General features: G+C 43.0%; 1 protein-coding gene across 1 annotated transcript; it reads right to left on the bottom strand.

The window, feature by feature from the left end:
• Positions 1–379: 379 nt before the first annotated feature.
• LOC129830576 (basic salivary proline-rich protein 2-like) lies at positions 380–22,125 on the bottom strand. The gene is made up of 2 exons (XM_055893144.1): positions 21,978–22,125; positions 380–1,431 (listed from the first exon to the last, which is right to left on the bottom strand). The coding sequence occupies exons 1-2, from the start codon at positions 22,123–22,125 to the stop codon at positions 380–382; spliced, it is 1,200 nt and encodes a 399-aa protein (XP_055749119.1).
• Between the last annotated feature and the right edge of the window lie 5,261 nt (positions 22,126–27,386).

The raw sequence follows: 27,386 nt of genomic DNA, 5'->3' as shown, positions 1-27,386 counted from the left end.
CCCTGCTACCATATAAAGGTGTTGTAGTCTGCAGTGTAGGCCCAGTGGCGGACTTACCATTAGGCAGAAGGGGCCTTGTGAGCTAGGAATAACAAAAAAAAAAAAAATAGTAATATTTTTGTATTATTATTTCTCCGCTTGAGGCCCCCCTCTGCTCTGCTTTAATTTAGCTGTAAAAATATATTACCTTTAAATGTCCCATGAACACAACCATTTATGATGTTCCAATCTGATTGTCAAACAAATAACTTCAAAAAGTCGGTTACCTTCGCACATGGGGCGGACTGGCCTCTGCCTGGGGCGGACTGGTCTCTGCCTGCGGGGGACTGGCCTCTGCCTGGGGGGGACTGGCCTCTGCCTAAGGCAGACTGGACTCTGCCTAGGGCAGACTGGACTCTGCCTGGTGCGGACTGGTCTCTGCCTGGGGCGGACTTGTCTCTGCCTGGGGCGGACTGGCCTCTGCCTGCGGGGGAACTGGCTTCTGCCTGGGGGGGACTGGTCTCTGCCTGGGGGGGACTGGTCTCTGCCTGCGGGGGACTGGACTCTGCCTGGGGGGGACTGGACTCTGCCTAGGGCAGACTGGACTCTGCCTGGGGGGACTGTTCTCTGCCTGCGGGGGACTGGCCTCTGCCTGCGGGGGACTGGCCTCTGCCTGGGGCGGACTGGCCTCTGCCTGCGGGGGACTGGTCTCTGCCTGCGGGGGACTGGTCTCTGCCTGGGGGGGACTGGCCTCTGCCTGCGGGGGACTGGTCTCTGCCTGGGGTGGACTGGCCTCTGCCTGGGGGGGACTGGTCTCTGCCTGGGGTGGACTGGCCTCTGCCTGCGGGGGACTGGTCTCTGCCTGGGGTGGACTGGCCTCTGCCTGGGGGGGACTGGTCTCTGCCTGGGGTGGACTGGCCTCTGCCTGGGGGGGACTGGTCTCTGCCTGGGGTGGACTGGCCTCTGCCTGCGGGGGACTGGTCTCTGCCTGCGGGGGACTGGCCTCTGCCTGGGGGGACTGGCCTCTGACTAGGGCAGACTGGACTTTGACTAGGGCAGACTGGACTCTGCCTAGGGCGGACTGGCCTCTGCCTGCGGGGGACTGGCCTCTGCCTGCGGGGGACTGGCCTCTGCCTGCGGGGGACTGGCCTCTGCCTGCAGGGGACTGGACTCTGCCTAGGGCAGACTGGACTCTGCCTAGGGCAGACTGGTCTCTGCCTGCGGGGGACTGGACTCTGCCTAGGGCAGACTGGACTCTGCCTGCGGGGGACTGGCCTCTGCCTGCAGGGGACTGGCCTCTGCCTGCGGGGGACTGGACTCTGCCTAGGGCAGACTGGACTCTGCCTGGGGCAGACTGGCCTCTGCCTGGGGGGGACTGGCCTCTGCGTGGGGGGAATGGCCGCTGCCTGGGGGGACTGGCCACTGCCTGGGGCAGTCCAAAGTATTTATATACTGTAGGTGGAATTGAATCCTCCTGCAAACTAATAAAGCAATTACTGATTTAGGTTTTTTCGGGGTGTGTGCTAGGCCACATCTAATGACCTTTTAAATCTCCCTTAGCTAGCTAACTGCAACATTATTCACATCATTTAAAGGTAGATAGGAAAGACAGTGACTGACACAACTATTTGTATTTGTGTGTCAAGTAGTCATATACACAGTAGAGATACTGTCCTTTCTGAGGGACTTGTTTACAATTCATTATCAAGATTCTCTCTAATCTCCCAATCAAACACAACCGAGCAAAAACATGTTATCTCCAGTACCATCTAGACCATCCATTAGCTAGAGTCATGTAAAAGCATGTGAGGAAACATAAAACACACACCATCCTGGTCAGTGCACTGCTGAGAGTTGAGATAGAAAATTCAGATAGTGCTTTTCCCTCAGCCAATAGTTATTTACCATTCATAACTAACTCAAGCCAGAATATTTAATTGAGTGCAGACCACCCATGGGTAATAATGTTTTATTGTTGTGATCTTGCACAGGTTTGTGCACAATGCCGATCGTAGGGATTTATTCTAGCATTTTATAACATCTTTGGTCCATAACGAATGGGTTTTCATCTCTCCTCTTTACATATTGTCAATAGATTGTGTTTGGTTTAATGCTCCAATTCGTATTTCCACCCAACAATGTCACACATAATGCGTCGACCATAATGAAACATTCAACCTATCCTAATTGAAAGCACTGCATGGTTCAGAGAGTGAGGGTGAGGGTGAGAGAGAGAGAGAGAGAGAAAGAGAGAGAGAGAGAATGGGGGGGGGGTGGATGCCCTTGTGGGATGCTTCATTCCACACATCAGAGAGAGAGCGGGTGAGAGAGATAGAGAGAGAAAAAGAGCGAGAAACAAAGTTCATATGTAAAGGGATGGCCAGATCTGTCCAACATGATGGGGTCATACCGCAAACACAGTGCATTCGAAATGTATTCAGACCCCCTGAATTTTTTCTATTGTTTTTACGTTACAGCCTTATTATAAAATGGAATACATCGTTTTTTCCGCTCATCAATCTACACACAATAAATACCCCAAAATGACAAAGCAAAAACAGTTTTTTAGAAATCTTTGCGAATTTATAAATATCACATTAACAGAAGTATTCAGACTCTTTACTCAGTATTTTGTTGAAGCAACTTTAGCAGTGATTAAAGCCTTGAGTCTTCTTGGGTATGACGCTACAAGCTTGGCAAACCTATATTTTCAGGTCTCTGCAGAGATGATTGATCGGGTTCAAATTCAGAGACTTTCCCCGAAGCCACTCCTGCATTGTCTTAGTTGTGTGCTTAGGGTCATTGTCCTGTTGGAAGGTGAACCTTCGCCCCAGTCTGAAGTCCTGAGCAGGTTTTCATCAAGGATCTCTCTGTACTTTGTTCTGTTCATCTTTCCTTCGATCCTGACTAGTCTCCCAGTCCCTGCAGCTGAAAAACATCCCCACAGCATGATGCTCTTCCCCAGATCTCTGCCACAACACAATCCTGTCTCGGAGCTCTACGGACAATTCCTTCGACCTAATGGCTTGGTTTTTGCTCTAACATGCACTGTCAACTGTGGGACCTTATATAGACAGGTGTGTGCCTTTCCAAATCTTGTCCAATCAATTGAATTTACCACAGGTGGATTCCAATCAAGTTGTAGAAACTTCTCAAGGATGACAAACATGGTGATTGCATTGACAGACATGGGGATTGCAGTGACAGACATGGGGGTTGCAGTGACAGACATGGGGGTTGTATTGAAACATATGGTGATTGCAGTGACAGACATGGGGATTATAGTTATAGACATGGAGATTACATTTACAGACATGGAGATTGCAGTGACAGGCATGAGGAGCAGCATGTACAGTACATACATATCAAAGCAGGCATCCCAAATCAATGAGTGCTACTTACAGTATATGGCTGGCGGTGTGCAGTCATGTAATGAGGAGAAACATGATTAGAACGATGGAACAGAAGGTGTGTAGCCCTATAGTTGATTTATATGTTCTAAAAAAGCCCATGGGAAAAAGCTCAGTGGGGAATTTTTCAATTCATTCACAAATGAAAATGTATCTGTGCAATTTTTGTATTATTTGGTTAATTTGTATGTTACTGTGTAACATAAACACCTTCGCACACCCAATGTTCTCTTATAGTAATGTCTCCTTTAGGTTTAAATTGCATCTACAGTACTGTACCATTTTCCAGTGGCCCTGTTGATTTTGTGGTTAACGAGACCATGACTCCCTGTGGTCATCTACGGTCGATTCCTGCGCTTACCATTGGAGTGACAGATTCACTGATAGAATTTTGCTGAGTTCCACTCTAACGCAAGAAGTAGGGGGGTTCCATGATTCGCAGGGCTAACAATAAAGCTATGGGGGGTGCAGTGGTGTGTGTGTGTGTGTGTGTGTGTGTATATGTGTGTGATGCTGTATGCAAAGTGATGATGCTGTATCTGGCTGCTATGAAAGTGAACTATGTGTGTGGGTGATCAGTGGAGTGTTCATTCCACCAATTCTGTTGCAAAGCATTTCTTAAATGGAAGCAAACGGAATTAAATGGGAATGGAGATACACGAATTTGTCCAATAGAAACGTTCCACTAATTATTACACCCTAGATCAGCTATATGCAGGCAAGAGTGTCCAAAGAGGTACTTAATGTGTCACTGTCTGTCACCTTGATTACTTCAATTTGTCTCTCGGCCTGGAAACCTACGTTATAAACGTACATCTTTTAGACAAGGTTGTAAAATTATTGTTGTCCATCAACAATGACAAGCGACCGGGGTCTGACAACTTGGACCCAAAATTACTGAGGATAATAGCGGACGATATTACCACTCCTATTTGCCATAAATTCTATTTAAGCCTACTCGAAAGTGTGTGCCCTCAGGCCTGGAGGAAAGCAAAAGTTATTACGCCCCCTTTACTGGCTTAATTAGCCGACTAATCAGCCTGTTACCAACCCTTAGTAAACTTTTTTAAACTTAGTAAAAATTGTGTTTGACCAGATACAATCCTATTTTACAGTAAACAAATGAACAACAGACTTTCAGCATGCTTATAGGGAAGGACATTTAACAAGCACAGCCTTACACAAATGACTGATGATTGGCTGAGAGAAATTGATAATAAAAAGACTGTGGGGGATGTTTTGTTACACGGAACCCAAACCGGCTGCACGAGTGAGCCATCGTGCGCTATCGTGCATAAATGTAATTTACCCCCCCACACCAAAAGCGATCACGACACGCAGGTTAAAATATCAAAACAAACTCTGAACAAATGACATTAATTTGGGGACAGGTCGAAAAGCATTAAACATGTATGGCAATTTAGCTAGCTAGCTTGCACTTGCTAGCTAACGTTAATTTGTCCTATTTAGCTAGCTTGCTGTTGCTAGCTAATTTGTCCTGGGATATAACATTGAGTTGTTATTTTACCTGAAATGCACAAGGACCTCTACTCCGACAATTAATCCACACATAAAACGGCCAACCGAATCGTTTCTAGTCATCTCTCCTCCTTCCAGGCTTTTTCATCTTTGAACTTATATGGTGATCGCATCTAAACTTTCATTGTATTACCACGACAACCGGCAACAAAGTTCGTCTTTCAATCACCCACTTGGGTATAACCAATGAGGAGATGACACGTGGGTACCTGCTTCTATAAATCAATGAGGAGATGACTTTCAGCGCGATCTGCGTCAGAAATAGGAACGACTTCATTTTTAGCCCTTGGCATCGCAGACGCTCGTTGACGTGCGAGAGCAGCGTTGGTGCAATAATTGAATAACATGTATTTCTAAATTTATTTTGCGACGCTCGCGCACGCGACGTGTCCGGTCTGGTCAGCATGTTAGACTTCAGTGCAGCTTTTGACATTATCGATCATTGTCTGCTGCTGGAAAAACCTATGTGTTATGGCTTTACACCCCCTGCTATATTGTGGACAAAGAGTTACCTGTCTAAAAGAACCCAGAGGGTGCTCTTTAAATGTATGCCTCTCCTACATAATCCAGGTAGAATCAATCTTTACTAACAACTTGTGAGGCGTCTGTTTTTCCGACCGCAAGGCACTACAGAGGGTAGCGTGTGCGGGCAGGTACATCACTGGGGCAAAGCTTCCTGCCATCCAGGACCTCTATACCAGGCGGTGTAAGAGAAAGGCCCTAAAAATTGTCAAAGACTCCAGCCACCTTAGTCATAGACTGTTCTCTCCGCTTCCACACGGCAAGCGGTTTTGTAGCACCAATTCTAGGTCCAAGAGGCTTCTAAACAGCTTCTACACCCAAGCCATAAGACTCCTGAACATCTAATCAAATGGCTACCCAGACTATTTGTATTACCCCCTCCTTTTACACCGCTGCTACTCTCTGTTGATATCATCACTTTAATAACTCTACCTACAGTTGAAATCGGAAGATTACAGACACTTAGTTTGGAGTCATTAAAACTCCTTTTTCAACCGATCCACAAATTTCTTGTTAACAAATTATAGTTTTGGCTAAGTCGGTTAGGACATCTACTTTGTGCATGACACAAGTAATTTTTCCAACAATTGTTTACAGACAGATTATTTCACTTATTATTCACTGTATCACAATTCCAGTGGGTCAGAAGTTTACATACACTAAGTTGACTGCGCCTTTAAACAGCTTGGAAAATTCCAGAAAAGTATGTCATGGCTTTAGAAGCTTCTGATAGGCTAATTGACATCATTTGAGTCAATTGGAGGTGTACCTGTGGATGTATTTCAAGGCCTACCTTCAAACTCAGTGCCTCTTTGCTTGACATCATGGGAAAATCAAAAGAAATCAGCCAAGACCTTAGAAAAAAGCTGTAGACCTCCACAAGTCTGGTTCATCCTTGGGAGCAATTTCCAAACGCCTGATGGTACCACGTTCATCTGTGCAAACAATAGTATGCAAGTATAAACACCATGGGACCACACAGCCGTCATACTGTGACATGTTCTGTCTCCTAGAGATTAACGTACTTTGGTGCAAAAAGTGCAAATCAATCCCAGAACAACAGCAAAGGACCTTGTGAAGATGCTGGAGGAAACAGGTACAAAGGTATCTATTTCCACAGCAAAACGAGTCCAATATCGACATAACCTGAAAGTCAGCTCAGCAAGGAAGAAGCCACTGCTCCAAAACCACCATAAAAAAGCCGGACTACGGTTTGCAACTGCACGTGGGGACAAAGATCATACTTTTTTTGAGAAATGTCCTCTGGTCTGAGGAAACAAAAATATAACTGTTTGGCCATAATGACCATCGTTATGTTTGGAGGAAAAAGGGGGAGGCTTGCAAGCCGAAGAACACCACCCCAACCATGAAGCACGGGGGTGGCAGCATCATGTTGTAGGGGTGCTTTGCTGCAGGAGGGACTGATGCACTTCACAAAATAGATGGCATCATGAGTGAGGAAAATTATGTGGCTATATTCAAGCAACATCTCAAGACATCAGTCAGGTAGTTAAAGCTTGGTGGCAAATGGGTCTTCCAAATGGACAATGACCCCAAGCATACTTCCAAAGTTGTGGCAAAATGGCTAAAGGACAACAAAGTCAAGGTATCGGAGTTGCCATCACGATGCCCTGATCTCAATCCTATAGAAAATTTGTGGGCAGAACTGAAAAAGCGTGTGCGAACAAGGAGGCCTACAAATCTGACTCAGTTACACCAGCTCTGTCAGGAGGATTGGGCCAGAATTCACCCGACTTATTGTGGGAAGCTTGTGGAAGGCTACCTGAAACGTTTGACCCAAGTTAAACAATTTAAAGTCAATGCTACCCAATACACCCAATTACTATGTAAACTTCTGACCCACTGGGAATGTGATGAAAGAAATAAAAGCTGAAATAAATTGTTCTCTCTACTATTATTCTGACATTTCACATTCTTAAAATAAAGTGGTGATCCTAACTGACCTAAAACAGGGATTTTTTACTAGGATTTAAATGTCCGGAATTGTGAAAAACTGAGTTTAAATGTATTTGGATAAGGTGTGTGTAAACTTCCGACTTCAACTGTACATGTACATATTACCTCAATTACCTCGACTAACCGGTGCCCCCGCACTATATATAGTCTCGCTATTGTAATTTTACTGCTGCTCTTGTTACTTTTATTTATTTTTCGGTTGGTTAAGGGCTTGTAAGTAAGCATTTCACTGTAAGGTCTACACCTGTTGTATAAGGCACATGTGACTAATACATTGTGATTTGATTTGATTTGAATTTACCAATTCGGCACAATTGGGCTAATTCCTTGCAGACTTGATACAAAATATTGTGCAGTAATGTAATTCTTCACTGGATCAGTCTGAAACTTTGCACACACATTGCTGCCATCTGGTGGCCTACCTGAAAGTATTGACTTTCTCTTGCATTTCAAAGATGATGGAACAAAAAAACAAAAATAAATACATGTTTTTTTGTTCGTATTATCTTTTACCAGATCGAATTTGTTATATTTCCACAAACTTCAAAGTGTTTCCTTTGAAATGTTATCACGAATATGCATATCCTTGCTTCAGGTCCTGAGCTAGCTACAGGCAGTTAGATTTGGGTATGTAATTTTAGGTAAAAATTGAAAAAAAGGGTACGATCCTTAAGAGGATAACTAAAAATGCAAATGGCTCTGATATACGAATAATATTACTCCACAGATCATACACATAACATTAGTTAGCTAGCCAGCCAGCTAACATTAGCTTGCTAGCTAACAGTACACTTTTACTTCAAATGAAAAGGACTTTCTGACTAAACTAGAAACGTGTCATATCTGAAAATGTAGCTATCTATAATCTCTTACCCGTGTACATGGATGGACACTTCTACCTCCCTCCCTGTCATGATTGCCCTTAGTTTGAAGATGTAATCCGGAGACAGGTGTTCTCTTTTTGACTCCATCTGTATATTTGCAATCAAACGCCATCATTTTCTCTGTCTCCTTAGCTACCATACTTTAATTCCACAACTCAGTCCTCCAGGAAGTGGAGAGCAACACTTTTCTTTACCTTTGTTTAACTAGGCAGGTCAGTTAAGAACAAATTCTTATTTACAATGACGGCCTACCGGGGAACAGTGGTTTATGGGGCAGAACGCAGATTTTTACCTTGTCAGCTCGGGGATTTGATCCAGCAACCTTTCAGTTACTGGCCCAACGCTCTAACCACTGTTTAAAAGAAATACATGGCAGACCAATCTGAATCTCTCGGCATGTCCAGCCCATTCATTTTCTCAGCCAATCATGGCTAGCGGGAAGGTTGCTAACTTTTTCCGTGGCTAAACCAACTTGGCTCGTAATTTAACAATTTCATTTGTATTAACAGATAAACATACAAGTTTGTTAGTAAGTCACATGAAAGTTCACATGTTCCAGAAGGCATATCTGTCCAAAAGTTTACGTTCAAATGCCGCTCCTGTGAAGTGGTGACGCGTGACATACGCCCAGTATCTGGAAAATAATCACATATTGATACATCAGTAGCTAAGATGAGGAGAAGTCTATCCATAATGAGGTACTGCTCTGTCTTCTTAACAGCACTATCAACAAGGCAGGTCCAACAGGCCATAGTTTTGTGGCACCTGGACTACTGTTCAGTCGTGTGGTCAGGTGCCACAAAGAGGGACTTCAGTAATTTGCAATTGGTTCACAACAGGGCAGCATGGCTGGCCCTTGGAAGTACACTGAGAGCTAACATTAAGTATGCATGTCAATCTTTGCTGGCTCAAAGTGGAGGAGAGATTGACTTCATCACTACTTGTACTTGTGAGAGATATTGACATGTTGAAAGCACCGAGCTGTCTGTTTGAACCACTGGCACACAGCTCAGACACCCATGCATACCCCACAAGACATGCCACTAGTCTCTTCACAGTTCCCAAATCCAGAACAGACAATGGGAGGAGCACAGTACTACATAGAGCCATGACTACATGGAACTCTATTTCACATCAAGTAACGGATGCAAGCTGTAAAATCAGATTAAAAAATATATAAAAATACACCTTATGGAACAGCGGGGACTGTGAAAAGACACACATACAGGCACAGGCACATGCATACACACACATGATAACATACAAACACGTACACACGGATTTTGTATAGATATGTGGTAGTAGAGTAGTGGCCTGAGATCACACACTTAATGTGTTGTGAAATCTGTTGTAGCTCATTCAATCTCTTGAATTTATTGTAATGCTTGTAAAATTGTTTAACTGCCTTAGTTTTGCTGGACTCCACGAAGAGTAGCTGCTGCATTGGCAACAGCTAATGGGGATCCATAATAAATACAAATACAAACAACCTCATGATGGGTATGGGGCAAATTCGAGAGTCATGTAGTAGCTTAAACCGAACGATGTTACATTGAACTGGGTGAATGGAATATAAATGACAGTCATCCAATATGCTGTAATAGAAATAAGACCATGCTCATAACAAAGTATTCATCCTCCCTAATCTTGAACGGCACTAACCGCCACTGGTCTGGGCTTGTGTGTTCATGGCAGGCAACTGAAGAGCTACTGGCTTAATTGAAGCTGACAGTCCAACCATCCAGCCCTGCGCTGCTCTCCCTCTCTCACCATGGTAACCCTAACTATGTCAGAAAAAAGTGCCCTATTCCATGCAGATTAAGACGGTGATAAATGTGTCTTGGCATGTTATGCTGGTGTAGAACGGAAAAAAATTAAAGAGAGCAACTGGCTGACAGGTGGGCCATAGAGAGGTCGCTAATATTTTCCAGGCAGACTTCGGGGGTAAGAGTTGGGTTTCATTTAACCAGCGGATGGTTGATATTGACTTATTCAGGCTGGTAAGGAGTCTGTAGACCAGAGCTGAGTCTGGGTTAGCACTGTGTTGTAATCATAGCATACAGTATAGCTTACGAACCCAAGTAAGGATGTTTACTCGTGTTGTTCTGTGTTGTGTTGTCTTACAGTAAGTGTAACCAACACACTGACGGAGCCTTGGTCAAGCACTTATACTAATGATTGATGAGGAGAACCAAGATGCTGGTCAATACTGGTGGGTGTCAACAACAACTTGTCAGAAGGAGTTCTGTGAGGTATAAATGTGTGATTATCTTCAGAGTTCACGTCCTACTTTGTGTGCAGGTGGGGAGTGAAGCAACAGTGTCGATCGCACTAGAAGAGGGTGTTAATAAATTCTCAGCAGGCACTCCTTCCTGCAGACTTCTTCGGGAGGGTGTGTGAGGTGGGTCAGTGAGGTGTTCCTACTCAACACTCAGGCAGACTCTCGCATCAATCGAGCGTTGAGCCTGCCAACTTCCAGACAAACCAGGCTTTGCTTCCTTCTTCCACCACGCCTCGCAGCGATCAATCCCTCCTCAATTAATGATAAACACCAGGATGGCGTATTTTAGACCGCGATTATTCACTTGTGCAGCAATCCAGCTAATTCATCCTAGTGATAGCCTAATGAGGTCCGGTGCGCGAGGGGAGAAAGAATGGAATGAGAGAGAGAGAGAGAGAGAGAGAGAGAGACAGAGAGAGAGAGAGAGGAAAGGCCTCACGTCTCCTCTGTAGCCATTATCCAGTGAGTTATGTACCTACAGCGCCAGGCGAAATTGATCCCATGGTAAATGTCTGACAGGGTCTCAACTTTTCCTCAGAAAACAGACAAATCAACAGAGCAGTTGGGGGTTCCCTCTGAAATAAAGGATATTGTATAAAAAGGAAATGAATGCCATATTTCCAGGAGTTCACATATATTATAGTGTCAGCATGAGATTGAATTAGCAGCAAGACAAAAGTATAATTGATGTTATTATTGACCGTGATAATAATGATCTATTCACTTTCAGTACTGGCTTTTTCTATTTCAAATGTTCATAAAGATTGAATCGCACATTAATGGACTGTAAGACCCTAAAGAAAAAGGGTCCTAGACTTAATGGATTGTTGAATTGTGGTATTTTATAAAGAGTGGATCACTTTTACCACCCATGATGGGTAAGTTAGCTACACATAAAACCTTTTGTTTTAGGCTATTATCAAGCAAGTGTTTTGAGTGACAAAGAAGGAGGCCTCCTCCCAGTCTGTCTGTCAAGTATGGGAAAGAGACAGTAATATTTATTATAAAAATATAGATTTTCACCTTTATTTAACCAGGTAGGCTAGTTGAGAACAAGTTCTCATTTACAACTGTGACCTGGCCAAGATAAAGCAAAGAAGTTTGACACATACAACAACACAGAGTTACACATGGAATAAACAAAGATACAGTCAATAATACAGTAGAAAAAGTCTATATACAGTGTGTGCAAATGAGATAGGATAAGGGAAGTAAGGCAATAAATAGGCCATGGTGGCGAAGTAATTACAATTTAGCAATTAAACACTGGAATGGTAGATGTGCAGAAGATGAATGTGCAAGTAGAGATACTGGTGTGCAAAGGAGCAAGATAAATAAATAATTACAGTATGGAGATGAGGTAGTTGGATGGGCTGTTTACAGATGGGCTATGTACAGGTGCAGTGATCTGTGAGCTGCTCTGACAGCTGGTGCTTAAAGCTAGTGAGGGAGATATGAGTCTCCAAAGGAAGAACTGGCTTTGGGGGTGGCCAGTGAGATATACCTGCTAGAGCGCGTGCTACGGGTGGGTGCTGCTATGGTGACCAGTGAGCTGAGAAACCTAGCAGAGACTTATAGATGACCTGAAGCCAGTGGGTTTGGCGGCGAGTATGAAGCGAGAGCCAGCCAACGAGAGCATACAGGTCGTATATGGGGCTTTGGTGACAAAACGGATGGCACTGTGATAGACTGATTGACAGAGTCGAAAGCCTTGGCCAGGTCGATGAATACGCCTGTACAGTAATGTCTCTTATCGATGGCGGTTGTGATATCGTTTAGGACATTGAGCGTGGCTGAGGTGCACCCATGACCAGATCTGAAACTAGATTGCATAGCGTAGAAGGTACGGTGGGATTTGAAATGGTCGGTGATCTGTTTGTTATTAACTTGGCTTTCGAAGACCTTAGAAAGGCAGGGTAGGATAGATATAGCTCTATAGCAGTTTGGGTCTAGAGTGTCTCCCCCTTTGAAGAGGGAGATGACCGCGGCAGCTTTCCAATCTTTGGGAATCTCAGACGGTACGAAAGAGAGGTTGAACAGTCTAGTAATAGGGTTTGCAACAATTTTGGCTGATCATTTTAGAAAGAGAGGGTCCAGATTGTCTCTCCCGACTGATTTGCAGGGGTCCAGATTTTGCAGTTCTTTCAGAATATCAGCTATCTGGATTTGGGTGAAGGAGAAATGGGGGAGGCTTGGGCGAGTCGCTGTGGGGGGTGCAGGGCTGTTGTTCGGGGAAGGGGTAGCCAGGTGGAAAGCATGGCCAGCCGTAGAGAAATGTTTATTCAAATCCTCAATTATAGTGGATTTATTGGTGGTGACAGTGTTTCCTAGCCTCAGTGCAGTGGGCAGCTGGGAGGAGGTGCTCTTATTTTCTATGGGCTTTACAGTGTCCCAGAACATTTTTGAGTTTGTGCTACAGGATGAAAATTTCTGCTTGAAAAAGCTAGCCTTAGCTTTCCTAACTGGCTGTGTATATTGGTTTCTAACTTTCCTGAAAAGTTGCATATCATGGGGGCTATTCGATGCTAATGCAGAACACCACAATATGTTTTTGTGCTGGTCAAGGGCAGTCAGGTCTGGAGAGAACCAAGGGCTATATCTTTTCCTGGTTCTACATTTTTTGAATGGGGCATGCTTATTTAAGATGGTGAGGAAGGCACTTTTAAAGAATAACCAGGCATCCTCTACTGATGGGATGAGGTCAATATCCTTCCAGGATACCCGGGCCAGGTCGATTAGAAAGGCCTGCTCGCTGAAGTGTTTTAGGGAGCGTTTGACAGTGATGAGGGGTGGTCATTTGACCGCAGACCCATTACGGATGCAGGCAATGAGGCAGTGATCATTGAGATCTTGGTTGAAAACAGCAGAGATGTATTTGGAGGGCAGGTTGGTTAGGATGATATCTATGAGGGTACCCGTGTTTACGTATTTGGGGTTATACCTGGTGGGTTCATTGATAAATTGTGTGAGATTGAGGGCATCAATCTTAGATTTTAGGATGGCCGGGGTGTTAATCATGTCCCAGTTTAGGTCACCTAACAGCACGAGCTCTGAAGATTGATGGGGGGAAATCAATTCACATATGGTATCGAGGGCACAGCTGGGGCAGAAGGTGGTCTATAGCAAGCGGCAACGGTGAGAGACTTGTTTCTGGAAAGTTGGATTTTTAAAAGTAGAAGCTCGAATTGTTTGGGTACAGACCTGGATAGTAAGACAGAACTCTGCAGGCTATCTCTGCAGTAGATTGCAATACCGCCCCTTTGGCAGTTCTATCTTGTCGGAAGATGTTGTAGTTAGGGATGGAATTTCCAGGGGTTTTGGTGGTCTTCCTAAACCAGGACCTTTGGGTTGGCAGACTGTGCTAAAGCAGTGAATAAAACAAACTTAGGGAGGAGGCATCTAATGTTAACATACATGAAACCAAGGGTATTTACGGTTACAGAAGTCAACAAATGAGAGCACCTGGGGAGTAGGAGTGGAACCAGGCACTGCAGCGCCTGGATTAACCTCTACATCACCAGAGGAACAGAGGAAGATTAGGATAAGGGTATGGCTAAAGGCTAACAGACTGGTCGCCTAGTACGTTCGGAACAGAGAGTAAAATGAGCAGGTTTTTGGGCGCGATAGAATAAGTTCAAGGCATAATGTACAGACAAAGGTATGGTAGGATGTGAGTACATTGGAGGTAAACCTAGGCATTGAGTAATGATGAGAGAGGTATTGTCTCTAGAGACGTTTAAACCAGGTGATGTCACCGTATTTGTGGGAGGTGGAACTAAATGGTTGGTTAAGGCATATTGAGCAAGGCTAGAGGCTCAACATTGAAATAAGACAATAATCACCAGGACAGTAATGGACAAGGGATAATGATATTAGGGAGAGGCATGCGTAGCTGTGTGATCATAGGGGTCCAGTGAGTGGTTGGGCTGGCTGGAGACACGGCGATTCAGACAGCTAGCAGGCTGTGGATAGCAAGCTAGCAGAAGGGCCTTAAAAGAATGTCGCGATGGAGGAAAGTCGGTTTTATCCTCCGCGTGCCGTGACGTCGATAGACCAGTCGTGATGGATTAGTAGGGTTCCGAGTTGCAGAGGGGTCCAAGTCTAATTGTCAAAATAGGTATAGAGGCCCAAGAAATTGGCCGTGGCTAGCAACTATCGGGCCGCTGCTAGCAGGCTAGCAGATGGGCATTCAGGGGACGTCACGGTGTAGGGGCCAGTTGAGTACCCACTCGAGCAGGTTACGTCAGTAGTCCAGTCATGAAGGATTCCGGGTATTGTAGTAGAAGGGGTCCGGGTATTGTAGCCCAGGAGTGGCTGATGGGCCTCTTCAGCTAGCCGGGAGAATGGGCCTAGCATGGGCTAGCTCCAGGCTAATTGGTGCTTTCTTCGGGACAGATGTTAGCCAGGAGTAGTCACTCGGATTGCAGCTAGCTAGCTAAAAATATATAAAAAGATATGTACATGGGACACGACAAGACAAAGGACAAATACATCTGACAGCTACGCCATGTTGGATTATTAAACAATATTAAACAAAGGTGCCAAAATTGGACACTAATTATGAACGGGCAGCTCTGCAGACATGGAGTGGGACTCTCACCACTCTTCAGTGTGGAAACATTAGTGTTATATTTCACTTGTCTCAGTGTGTTAACCATTAATTAATTAGCTGAATGTCTTAAATTGCTTGCCAGCTTCAGGGGCCTCTACCTTTTCAGCATGGAGTCTGCTGTCACTTGCTGATGTGTTTGATAATGTAAATCACTTGAGTCTGCCACTTTTTTGGCAAAACTTGTAATTGAGATGATCAGAGCGCACTTGTATCGCAACTGCAAATGGTACATTTTCCATAACCCAGGCATTCGCCAGCATCTGGCTGCTCAATGTGCCTGCTAGCTACTAGGCCTACTTGCTAGCTTCATTGACAAAACACAGAGTCGGAACATAGCCAGTTAGCAAGTCATTTTGGGCACTGATTAACAGCGTGTAGCTTGTGCTTTATTTACGATCGTTTGACAGCTTGCAGATGATGAAGCTGTAAATCTTATTGTTCTCAGAAATCAGTCCTGAGTATGCAGCCAAACTTTCCCGACTCGATAGTGCACTAGTTTTTCATGCACATTCTTTTACTTTAGAAATACTGCACGAAACACCTTAGCTCGAATAAGACCTCTTCTGCAAAAGCGTCTAAATTAGTTACAGATTTCTTGGTTTATTTTAGATTAATTTGGACTATTTTAAGGAAGTTACTATTTTGAAGAAATGCCTATGTTGTTGCTACGGTGACTCAGGAGTGACAAACAACACTACCTGCCAGGGTATGACATGCGAACATAACACACCCACATCAAACCACACCCCCAACACAACTCTTGTTTGGCTTCAGTCATGGCCACTAACATTTCATCAAAACCCTCCAAAGCAGGAAGCGCAGTCGCCATTTAAGAGATATTATCCACTTGAGTAAGAGTGATAGTTTTTTACAGCTCCTTCTCTCTGCAACTTTTAATTGTGTGTGTGTGTGCGTGTGTGCATGTTTGTGTGTGTGTGTGACTACATTTAATGAAACCACCCCTATCTATACTACTACCTGTCAGTCACTCTGTATATTTATTACTTCTTTCTAACACAGTGTTAGGTGTCTGCTTCAATCCTTCACTTGATTAGGGAAAGAGAGAGAGAGACACAGAGAGAGAGAGAAAGAAAGAAAGTAAGAAAGAAAAAACATTGAAGAGAAAGAGAGCCAAAGAAGAAAAACAGGCTATTTTTTATTTAACTAGGCAAGTCAGTTAAGAACAAATTCTTATTTACAATGACGGCCTACCCCGGCCAAACCCAGATTACGCTGGGACAATTGTGCGCTGCCCTATGGGACTACCAATCACGGGCCGGTTGTGATACAGCCTGGAATCAAACCATGGTCTGTAGTGACACCTTTAGCACTGAGATGCAGTGCCTTAGACCGCTGCACCACTCGGGAGCCCCACAAAGACAGACACACACAGCTAGTCTGCCTAGCCAGTGGTATACTATACTAGTCTCCTGGCTCTAGCCCAACAATGGCCCTCCAGACGCCTTCTCTCAACCCCAGAGCCACTGAGTCTCCTCGGGCACGCCGGGCTGTCTTAGCCCCTCTCCCCATGAGCTCCAAACACCATTTTTATAGATCACTATTAAATCGTCAGATTGTTGAGACCTGGAACAGTTTAATCTCCCAGGCTTTAATGACTTTAGCAGGTTGGTATTCACAGGGGTGTAAAGAACTGAAAGACCCGTCTGTGTGTAATGTAAAGACATAGTGAATCAGTTCACGTCTATGAACTGACTTGGATAATCCAAGTGAGTAAGAATGGATGAATGCATTGCTGATAATGGCTATACAGTAATACACTGCTACCTGACTTGAAAGGCAGGGATAACACTTTTAGAGACACAGACACTTTTGTGAGCAATTGACTTTTTCTTACTCTGCATTATCCTCATACTCCTCTCCTATAACTGGATTTGGACCGACATCAACTGCTTTCAAAGACTCTCAGCTATGTTTAGAGAGTCTATGGTTCTAATTAAATACAATAGTGAGAAATCCGTTTTTTAAATTTTACCTTTATTTAACCAGGCAAATAATTTACAAACAAATTCTTACTTACATTGACGGCCTACCCCAGCCAAACCTAGACAACCCTGGTCCAATTGTGCACCACCCTCTGGGACTCCCAATCACAGCCTGGATTCAACCCAGGTACTGCAGTGATACCACTTGCACTGAGATGCAGTGTCTTAGACCACTGCGCCACTCGGGAGCCCTTTAAACAAACACTGCTTCTTTGGAGTGACATTTCAGTCAATGCAGAAGCAGCAGACTTGGACAGTTTCTAAGATGCCAATTCCCGCTTCCCGAGAAAATGGATCATTGATGTTCTCTGCTGCGTAAATAAGAAAACTTTACAAACAGGCACTCAGAGAAAGGCTCAATCCGAATGAAAAATACTTTCTAAAAACCTCAGCTCACTTGTTTCCAGTCCACAGACCTGCAGGATTGAGCCCTTGCGAAAGCATAAGATGCAAAAGTTTTCACATGGCAAAGTATCTGATGAAGATTTGACAATGATACAGATGTAATTTACATGAATAGTCTGGTTTCAGAAGATGATAATGAGGGCTCTAATGCCTCAGTGGATCTGTTCTGCACTTACAATCAAAGAAAAGTTTTGTTGTTTTATTAAGTGGTTCGTTGAGCTAAGAGAACGTCTATAGGCTTCAAGCAGGCTACACTTTGATGCCCAATTAAGTCTTGTGTTATAAATGAAACTATTTGAGGGAAGCCAGGAGAGGAAAAAAACACAACAAAAACAAATCAAAGCATATTTACATATGTAATATTTATTTTGTCTCGCCAATATTCTCTGCACTCAGTTAACCAGATCCAATGTGGGCACAGGGTGCCAAATAAAAGCGATAATTCATCTACTTCGGACCATCCAGACAATGATAAGTATTCAAAACTCCCGCTGCTCGTCTCTCCATGTTTGCTCTGAGTTGTTGAGCTCTGAGCTCTGATATCCCCCTTATCAAAGCCAACAATTCATTATTTTGACACTGTGGTAGCGGTTTATGTGCTCCTTGAGAATCACTGGTAAATTAAATAATCAGAATCTGCCAATTATATTTATCAGAGTACACTGGGGTTCCATTCCAGAACTCCTCCCATTTAGAGCACGAGCTTACCTAACACAATCGCCGTTGATATTTCTGCGCACCCTTAATGAATCAAAACCCACTCTTGGAAGGTTATTACAAGAAAACGGATATGGCACAGAGAGGGGTACCAATGACAAAAAAGTATATTGAAAAAGGGACAATTATTTCTGTGAAATATGGCTAGCTAGAAATGGCCACTCACTTTCAAATTGACTCGATTGTGGTGCCATTCATCAATGTTAAATGATGGAAATAATAGTGCTTTTTTATGGGTTTTGGGGGACAATTGTGTCCAAAAAGTATTATTATTTCTTTCCATCACAGTGGAGTCTGTATTTAAGCCCATATTTCCCTGTGAGTCTGATGCTATAAATTGTCCTCCTTTATAATCTGTGTTAAGAGCATGAATTTTACGTTTTGGACAAATAATTGAATGAATGCAGGAAAACCCATCATTTTTCACATAAGCCAAATAAATCAAGGAAAACAATACAGCCATGCGGGACCTCGGGGACAGACATTGTGAGGCACTTTACACTGACTTTTTCCAATAATAACATTCTGTCTGGGGGAAAGACATTAAGACAATTATATAAAGTAAGTCAGAAAAAGTTAAACTATTAAACACACTCTGCAAACTCTAAGTCCACTAATCACTGGAAACGAAACAAGCAGGAAAGAGCCAAAAGCCATCATCATCCCCGTATCGATCTCTAGGAAATCTGTCCGTTTAAAGCAGCTGGATCAAATTCTATATTGAACCTTCTAGTGATGCTAAGGTCATTTAGAGTATTAAAGTCAGAGTCAAGTCTTTTCCTTTTAAACATTGCTTTGTTTTAAATGGAGCAAAAGCTGCAACTTGTATCCCCAAATGACTCCCCAAATTTCTTGACACGGTGGATTTCACCGCCCCCCCACTCTCTATCTCTTTCTCTCTCCTCTCTAGTGGACTCCATACTCTGTCTCTGTCCTCTCCAGCAGTGGAAAACAAAGCAATTGTCTTGGAGCTCCTGCAGACAGGAAGTGTTGTGTCAGGTAGAGAGAGATACAGTATGAGCCTCAGTATCCTGTTCCCCCTGAAGGGAAGACCACCATTATGTCAGGACTTCAGACCTCCATTATGTCAGGACTTCAGACCACCATATTGTCAGGACTTCAGACCACCATTATGTCACAAATTCAGACTGCCATTTTGTCAGGACTTCAGACCGCCATTATGTCAGGACTTCAGACCGCCATTATGTCAGGACTTCAGACCACCACTATGTCAGGACTTCAGACCACCATTATGTCACAAATTCAGACTGCCATTTTGTCAGGACTTCAGACCGCCATTATGTCAGGACTTCAGACCACCATTATGTCACAAATTTAGACCACCATTATGTCAGGACTTCAGGCCGCCATTATGTCACAAATTCGACCGCCATTATGTCAGGACTTCAGACCACCATTATGTCAGGACTTCAGACCACCATTATGTCACAAATTCAGACCACCATTTTGTCAGGACTACAGACTGCCATTATGTCACAAATTTACATCACCATTATGTCAGGACTTCAGACCACCATTATGTCACAAAGTTAGACCACCATTATATCACAAATTTAGACCACCATTATGTCAGGACTTCAGACCACCATTATGTCACAAATTCAGACCACCATTATGTCAGGACTTCAGACCACCATTATGTCACAAATTCAGACCGCCATTATGTCAGGACTTCAGACCACCATTATGTCACAAATTTAGACCACCATTATGTCAGGACTTCAGACCACCATTATGTCACAAATTCAGACCACCATTCTGTCAGGCCTCAAGGACCACATTCTGCAAACTGGCCTGTTGACTGGCCAATGTCTCCATGGATCCTGTTAAGTAAGGATAAAACAGAGTGAAATAGGGTTAGAATTGGGTTTAGGTTAGGGTCAGGGTTAAGGGTTTTGCCCTTCCCTGAAATAAGGGGCACTACCTAAACTTTCCCAATAAGAACACACATTTTTCTCTTGCAAAGAGTTTTGCTCTTGTGTCTTACTAAATATGATCCTGGTCTCTCCAGGTGAAAGGTTGTACCCACTCTCCAGTGCAGTCAGGGGATCATGATCCCGGTCTCTCCAGGTGAAAGGTTGTACCCACTCTCCAGTGCAGTCAGGGGATCATGATCCTGGTCTCTCCAGGTGAAGGGCTGTATCAACTCCCCAATGAAGGGCTGTAGCCAATCCCCAGCACAGTCAGAGGTTAAAAGATGCTGCTTGGCCAACTATGCTATGAGTCAGACCAGCCCATACAGTACATGTGTTTATATTCCCTGGGGAGAAGGGAGGACTGTGTCTGTGTGTTTGTCTGATCCCAATTCACTCTGGTCACATGCTTTTTATTTGAAAGAAAGAAAGAAAGAAAGATCACTTCAAAAGATTGTGTTTGGGTTGTTGTGTGTCATTGATGACATCAATAGCAGAACAGAAATCATACCACCAATCTCTTTTTGTTAGTAAAAAATTGGGTGTCTGTTTAAAAACCACAAAAGCCCAAGTTGTTTTCTTCAGCATCACATTATATTTCTCAGGTTTTTCTCATGTTGTTCTGAATGTATTGTATTATACCCTCTCCACCCTTTTGACAGGTCAATAACAACAATAACAAAAGTGCGTTTCCCTGCAGGTTTATGGCTGCAATACAGTCCTGCTTGGCGAGATTCTCTATAGTACCATTACTCTACCTTCAGCATCAGCCAGTGTAGCCAGCACTACATCGAATCACCAGGTGGAAAGTAACAACAAAAAAACTGTCGAAAGAGAGAGACTTTTAGAAATAAGTAACTTCTGAAACTGTTTAAATGGAACTCGAGGAAGAATGCTGTAATACCAAATGGAGACATTTCTAAAATGAGTTTCAGACGAAATGGGATGTTTGTGTCGTCAATTCTCTGAATCCTTGTCTGTTGCAAGTGTGTTAAAGTCACAGTAGGCAGAGGAAGTATTGACTGGATGGGTTTGAGGTAGGTTTATGTTGTTTATAAATGCACTATTACCTAGTAACAAGGCTGTTATTACCTTTCACAATAAACAACATTACAGATACGTTGGTTAGCAATTTGACTGACGCATGAATAACTCTTGCTTTTCATGATAAATTGTTATGTTGTACATTTTAGCATTCATTTTCAAAATAAGGATAGGGAATATAACTTCCTCCTACATAGTATTTTCAACACATCCTCCAAAGCAAATTAAGATAACGGCTAGCAAGAGCGATTATGGAGTGTGTTGCCCTTTTAATTAAGGAGTGTGAGGAGTCTGTAGATTATGGAGTGTGTTGCCCTTTTAATTACAGAGTATTTTTTCATTTGTTAGCTGTCAGTGAATCTGCACAAAATAGTATTTTATACTAAAGGTACGACAGGTTTGGGAGGTGTCCCACAGCTGTCCCAACAGTTTGTCCTGTCCCACTCTCACAGAAGGTCCTTGGTTGGTGCACAGCAGGCCACTACAGCCTAACTGACATTAACCCTCATCTTCCTTGTCACAGGCCACCACTGCTCTCACGGACACTCTCTCTCATCAGAAAGGCATTTACCAAATTGAGTCCAGCATATATCTTTAATAAAATAAATCTGCCACCTAAAGGTTGGTGGTTGGTCGGTGTTGGCTTTCAATTTGTCAAAGGCTAGTTCACATGCGGCCTCTCGCTGCGGGGTTCGGCGAGGGCGAGGTGGGGACTGCTGGGTGCGACACACGCACATCACCGCTGTCAGACCCGGGGAAGGCATCAGGCGCTGGCCGACAGCGGCCTGTCCACCGTTGTCACATCCGTGGCCTGGCATTTTGGAGACAAATGCTAACATGTCAGCGAGCGGGAGCCATGGAGGCTTGAGCTGAATAATTGCGTCATGTTGTTTGACACAGGGGTTTTGAGTGGTACTGCCACCGCATAGAGCGCATAGAGACTCCTGATAAATTAACATTATGCAAACGAGAAGACCAACAGCCGTGTTGTTTACTTACAAAGAGTAAACACTGTCAGAGGGAATGTATTCACGGCCCAGGGTGGAAACAAGTCTGTAAAATGTTGCCCCGCAATTATGGCTTCATCAGCTCATATACAGTACTCTACAGCACTGCAAGGAGTAATACGTTCTCAGTCATGATGAGCTCAATCATTTCTAACTTCATGAGCAAATATTAGTAGTTTGTCTAGTCCTGAAGTGCCCCCTCAGACCCCCGACTCCCCGCCCCCCACCAGGCCCCACTCCTAAGGATAACAACCAGATAGCAAATGGACCTATCACATCCTCTGAAGTTAGACCTGGCTGGAGCCCATGGAGACAAGAGAGCAGTACCAGAAGCCATGGGGCCTTCATTTAGGCCCTGACATACAGTATACTACCTGACATTGGCTCCTGCTGCAGTGGAGCAGACCAGGTTGGTGAGGGGTAGACAGTGGTGGTGGTCCAGAGTAATTCTCAGGGGGATCCTTACAGAGTCTCAGGCACAGATTAGTTGTGTCATGGCGGACCGCAGGGAGCATCAATCAGCTTCCTGCCTGATCGTGACGCTGTGTGACAGGCGGCGTTACCCCGAAACAGGCCTGGTGGTGAATTAAAATGAAAAGGCCAAAGAGGTAGGAGTGGTAGGGAGAAAGAAAGGGATAGAGAATGAGAGAGAGAGAGAGAGAGAGAGAGAGAGAGAGAGAGAGAGAGAGAGAGAGAGAGAGAGAGAGAGAGAGAGAGAGAGAGAGAGAGAGAGAGAGAGAGTCATGCCTTAGATCTCTCTGCCATGATATAATTGCAGGGCTGGCAACTTTTGAAAAAAGCTTGGAGTGAGATTTGCTTTGTGAATTTCATTACCAACCTGGCACAATCCCTAGAAGGGGTACTGGGAAAAGTGTACTGTTTTAAAGCTAATTTCCTGCAATTCTACATATTTTGACCTGGCAGAGGCCTATGAGCATGGTGGAAAATACAAATAAATAAATCCACAGGCCAGGTGTATTCAGGATGCTTTGAACATTAAATTAACACTCGAAATTTGACATTTGGTACTTTGAGATTTGGAGGGGATTAAATGTTAAGTATGCTAATATTTTTCAAGATATTTTTAGGTGGTTTGACACTTTATTCAGAAAGTAATTAAAGGAGGGAGGGAGACAGACAAGTGCTAGAAACAGTAGGAAGGTGGGATTGATCCCTGTTCTCAGGTGGAAACCTGTATGCAACATGTGCCGGGGAGTGTTACAGCTACACCAAGACTCTGCACAGGACATTTTGTAATATTGATGGTTGATGGCCGAAGGTAACAAAAATCTCCTTGTCCTGATTTCAAGGTAAGGACACAAACCTTTTGCAATTTGGGTGAAATATCTCTTTATAATAGGGCTGGAAGAAAATCCTGCTTGTTCTCCAGGAAGGTTGGCCACCCCTGATCTACAAGTGCTGGATGTTTGAAAATGTTCTTGTGATAACAATTAATTTATCAAAATCACCCAACCTTCAATTAAAATCTATTAAATATCAATATTCCTGTGGTTTATGCTTGATAGTTGAATATCCTTGCTATCATCTGACTCTACATAGAAAACATATTATGTATTTATGAGTTGTATGTCCCCCTACCATCTCTGTCTAGCATGTGCACAATACTAAAATGTCAAAACTTGTATTTTTTGTTGTCACAGCCAATCACCAAACGAGGGGACTAATGCAAGTGTGGATTAAATTGTCTTTAGTACATGCTGTCAAAAGGCTGGAGGTTGCCTAGTTAAATAAAGGTTAAATAATTTCATTTTTTAAAGGCTGTATTCTGCAATAGTGCATAGACAGGTGTAACAGCAACCTAATTTTGTTGACAGCATTGTACATAAAACAGTGCTACCATGCTGCTATTTTTACAGTTTTATCAAATCATCGAAGAACGTTCTATCTCTCCATTCGGCTGCACTCTAATCTTGAGGGGCGTTTCTTTAAACATGCATCCAATCCCCTTGATCCCTCACATTACTAGACCAATCATATATTTCAATGTGCCGCTGTTCAGACAGGACAAGGATAGAGCTTCTCCTCGTGATGTTAAATTGCACGTGCAGCTGCTCTGATTTCAAAACGACTTGGAGCACAGTTGAAAATGTAATGCGCTAATGGACTAATTAGAAAAATAAAAGCAGTAGATTTCAATGCATGAGATATAAGGCATGTGCCGTGAGAATGTGAGAAGAGGGTCAAATGTGTGTCTCACGGCCAATGCTTGAGAGTTGGCAGCTCTGTCATTGAGCAGTCAACTGAGTCACCAGTTTTTATGATTGATGGCATGTGTTGATAGTGTGACCTTGTACCAAGCATTCATTACTGTCATCCATTCTCAAAACGAGTTAGGATATTCACATCTGGTAGAAAACTATAAATTGAATCCAAACACAAATTCAATATGTGTTCAGTGATAGTCATCATGAGATCAAGTATTGCATTTTTCATGAATCAGAAGCAATAGGCCTTCGCAGAGAAGCCCATTCTCATTTATGACACTGCCGTAGAGTGAGATATGTGATAGTCACTCAAAATGCCAGCTCATTCCTTCAGACTTCCACCTGACTGTGCTTCAGGAGGTTTGTAAGTCCAACAGCATCACTATACGATACAGCAGGGCCAGTCAACTGGCAGGCCAGATCCGGTCTATTTATTCATTTACACTGGCCCTTTGATACATTCTGAACCTTACTAAAAGATCTGCCAAAATCCAACATTCAGTGCAAAAAATGTCAAGCACTATGGTTGTTGTCTATAGCAGTGGCTCCCAAACTGTGGGGCGCGCCCCCTATGGGAACTCAGTCAGGCTTTCAACTTACTCCTGAAAGTTGTAATAGTAGGATGTGTTACACGTCTCGGACTGAGACGTGGCCAGCAGATAATAGACATGAATTAACAGGGTGAATGATGTGATGGAGAAATGTTAGTAGTGTTCAGTATTACATGCTGACCAAACCGGACGCGCGTGTGCATACACGTGCACACGTGCTGTTGCTAGCTAATTTGTCCTGGGATATAAACATTGGGTTGTTATTTTACCTGAAATGCACAAGGTCCACTACTCCAACAATTAATTCACAGATAAAACGGTAAACCGAATTAGTTTCTCATCATCTCTCCTCCTTCCTTCAAGCTTCATTTTCTTCTTTGGACTTTATATGAAGGTTGGCAACCAACTTTACGGTGTATTTCTACAACCAACTGGAGTGAGGACCTCAGTTAATCTTTCAATCACCCACGTGGGTGTATGCTCTTAAAATCCAATGAGGAGATGGGAGAGTCCAGACTTGTAGCGCTTTGAGCGTCACAAATAGAAGCATCTTCTATTTTAGCGCCCGGCCACGCCGACGCTAGGTGGCGTGCGCAAGCAGTGTGGGTCCAATGATTGAATAACATGTATTTATTTTGCGCATGCGATGCGAGTGGTGTGGTCAGCATGTTTGGCATTCTCCAAGAGTTTTATTTTGTTGCCAAAATCAATTATACATTACAACTGCATGGTAGTATTAAGTATTTTCATATTCCACATTGAATAAAAAAAATAAAGGACTCAAGTTTAAAAAGCTATCTCCATACATCTCCATACATCTCCATTAATACACATTCACCTATTACCTTTCACTAATATTAAAATGAATGGTGCATATAACCTGAGGCTATTCAATCAGTAGTATTTAGCATTTAGCAACAAAAAAAGATTTGGCATGTAAAACCATCAAATTGTGCATAAAAAGGTGAATTACATTATAAAGAGCTCATTGTACTAGCAGTGTCAATTTCCATAAAGCTACAAATGACTGGAGGCCTGTGCTAAACAGTGCTACAACCAGTACATTCTAAACTATCAACATGTGAGCTAACAATAGCTTAAACCTAATAGCCTAGAGCTAGCGGTTAGCATAAAGCTAGGGAACTGTTAAATGCTATTTTCTAACAAATACAAACATTTTCAACACATTCTATCATCACATTGCATTATTTACATATATTACCTGAATCAAACCTAACATTTGTTCATAGAAAATAAACCAAATTGGTGCTAAAAACATTGTTGAAAAAGTACACAAAATTCAGACACCATCTTATTCCCTTTTCTTACATATGAATCATTAGCAACCTAGCAAAAATCCATGACATATAATGGGGAATATACCAAAACGTTTTTCACTCGGTTAAAACTCATACTCCCTTCAATTGCCTTCAAACATCAGCAAACTCATGGACTATGTAGTTAACCATGTTATCTCAATATTTTGTGAGTCGTATTGCACTTTTGCACATTACATACCTGAATTAACACGATAGAATGATGAAACAGAGAAAAGTTAATAGTATTAGGAATTCTCCAAAATTTTATAATAGTATTTTCTTCATATAAATTTGGCTATAGCTTTTGAATGGTTTAAGCTACAAAATTTTTTTTTTAAACTTTTTTTTAACCTGTATTTAACTAGGCAAGTAAGTTAAGAAACTATTCTTATATACAGTGATAGCCTACCAAGGAATTGTGGGTGTACTGCTTTGTTCAGGGGAAGAACGACAGATTTTTACCTTGTCAGTTTGGGGATTTGATCCAGCAACCTTTCAATTACCGGCCCAACAATCTAACCACTAGGCTACTGCATTTTTCCCCCTATCTGATTCTCACAAATACTTGTTAGAAGGGAGTGTGACCAAAAATTCACCTAATGACTGAGGGAAATTAATTCAAAGCATACATCCTTCAGACTGGAATTTGGCATTACCTGATTTGACATATCTTTGTGTTATTTGTTGAGATGCTAAGTTTTATGATGATTTAAAAATGACCAACTTACTTTTAAGAGGGTTTTTAAAAATGGTGAGCGAGCATTGCGTATTTTCAATGATGATAAAAAATTGGCTGAACTTCGCCCTCCACTTCTTTCCTTATTACGTTTAGCAACATTTCACTTGAAGAAAAGTACTTTATTGGTGTGTGTGTTGCTTTTTATATACAGTTCTTCCTAAGAATAATAGCATGTGGAAAATGCAATTAACCTTTTTACATCTGGCCCGGGTAAGAATATAGTTGAATAGCCCTGCGA

The sequence above is a fragment of the Salvelinus fontinalis genome, chromosome 32 (genome assembly GCF_029448725.1).
Source record: "Salvelinus fontinalis isolate EN_2023a chromosome 32, ASM2944872v1, whole genome shotgun sequence".
NCBI lineage: Eukaryota > Metazoa > Chordata > Actinopteri > Salmoniformes > Salmonidae > Salvelinus > Salvelinus fontinalis.
The sequence above is the reverse complement of the archived record's forward strand: the minus strand, read 5'-3'. Positions and strand labels throughout refer to the sequence as shown.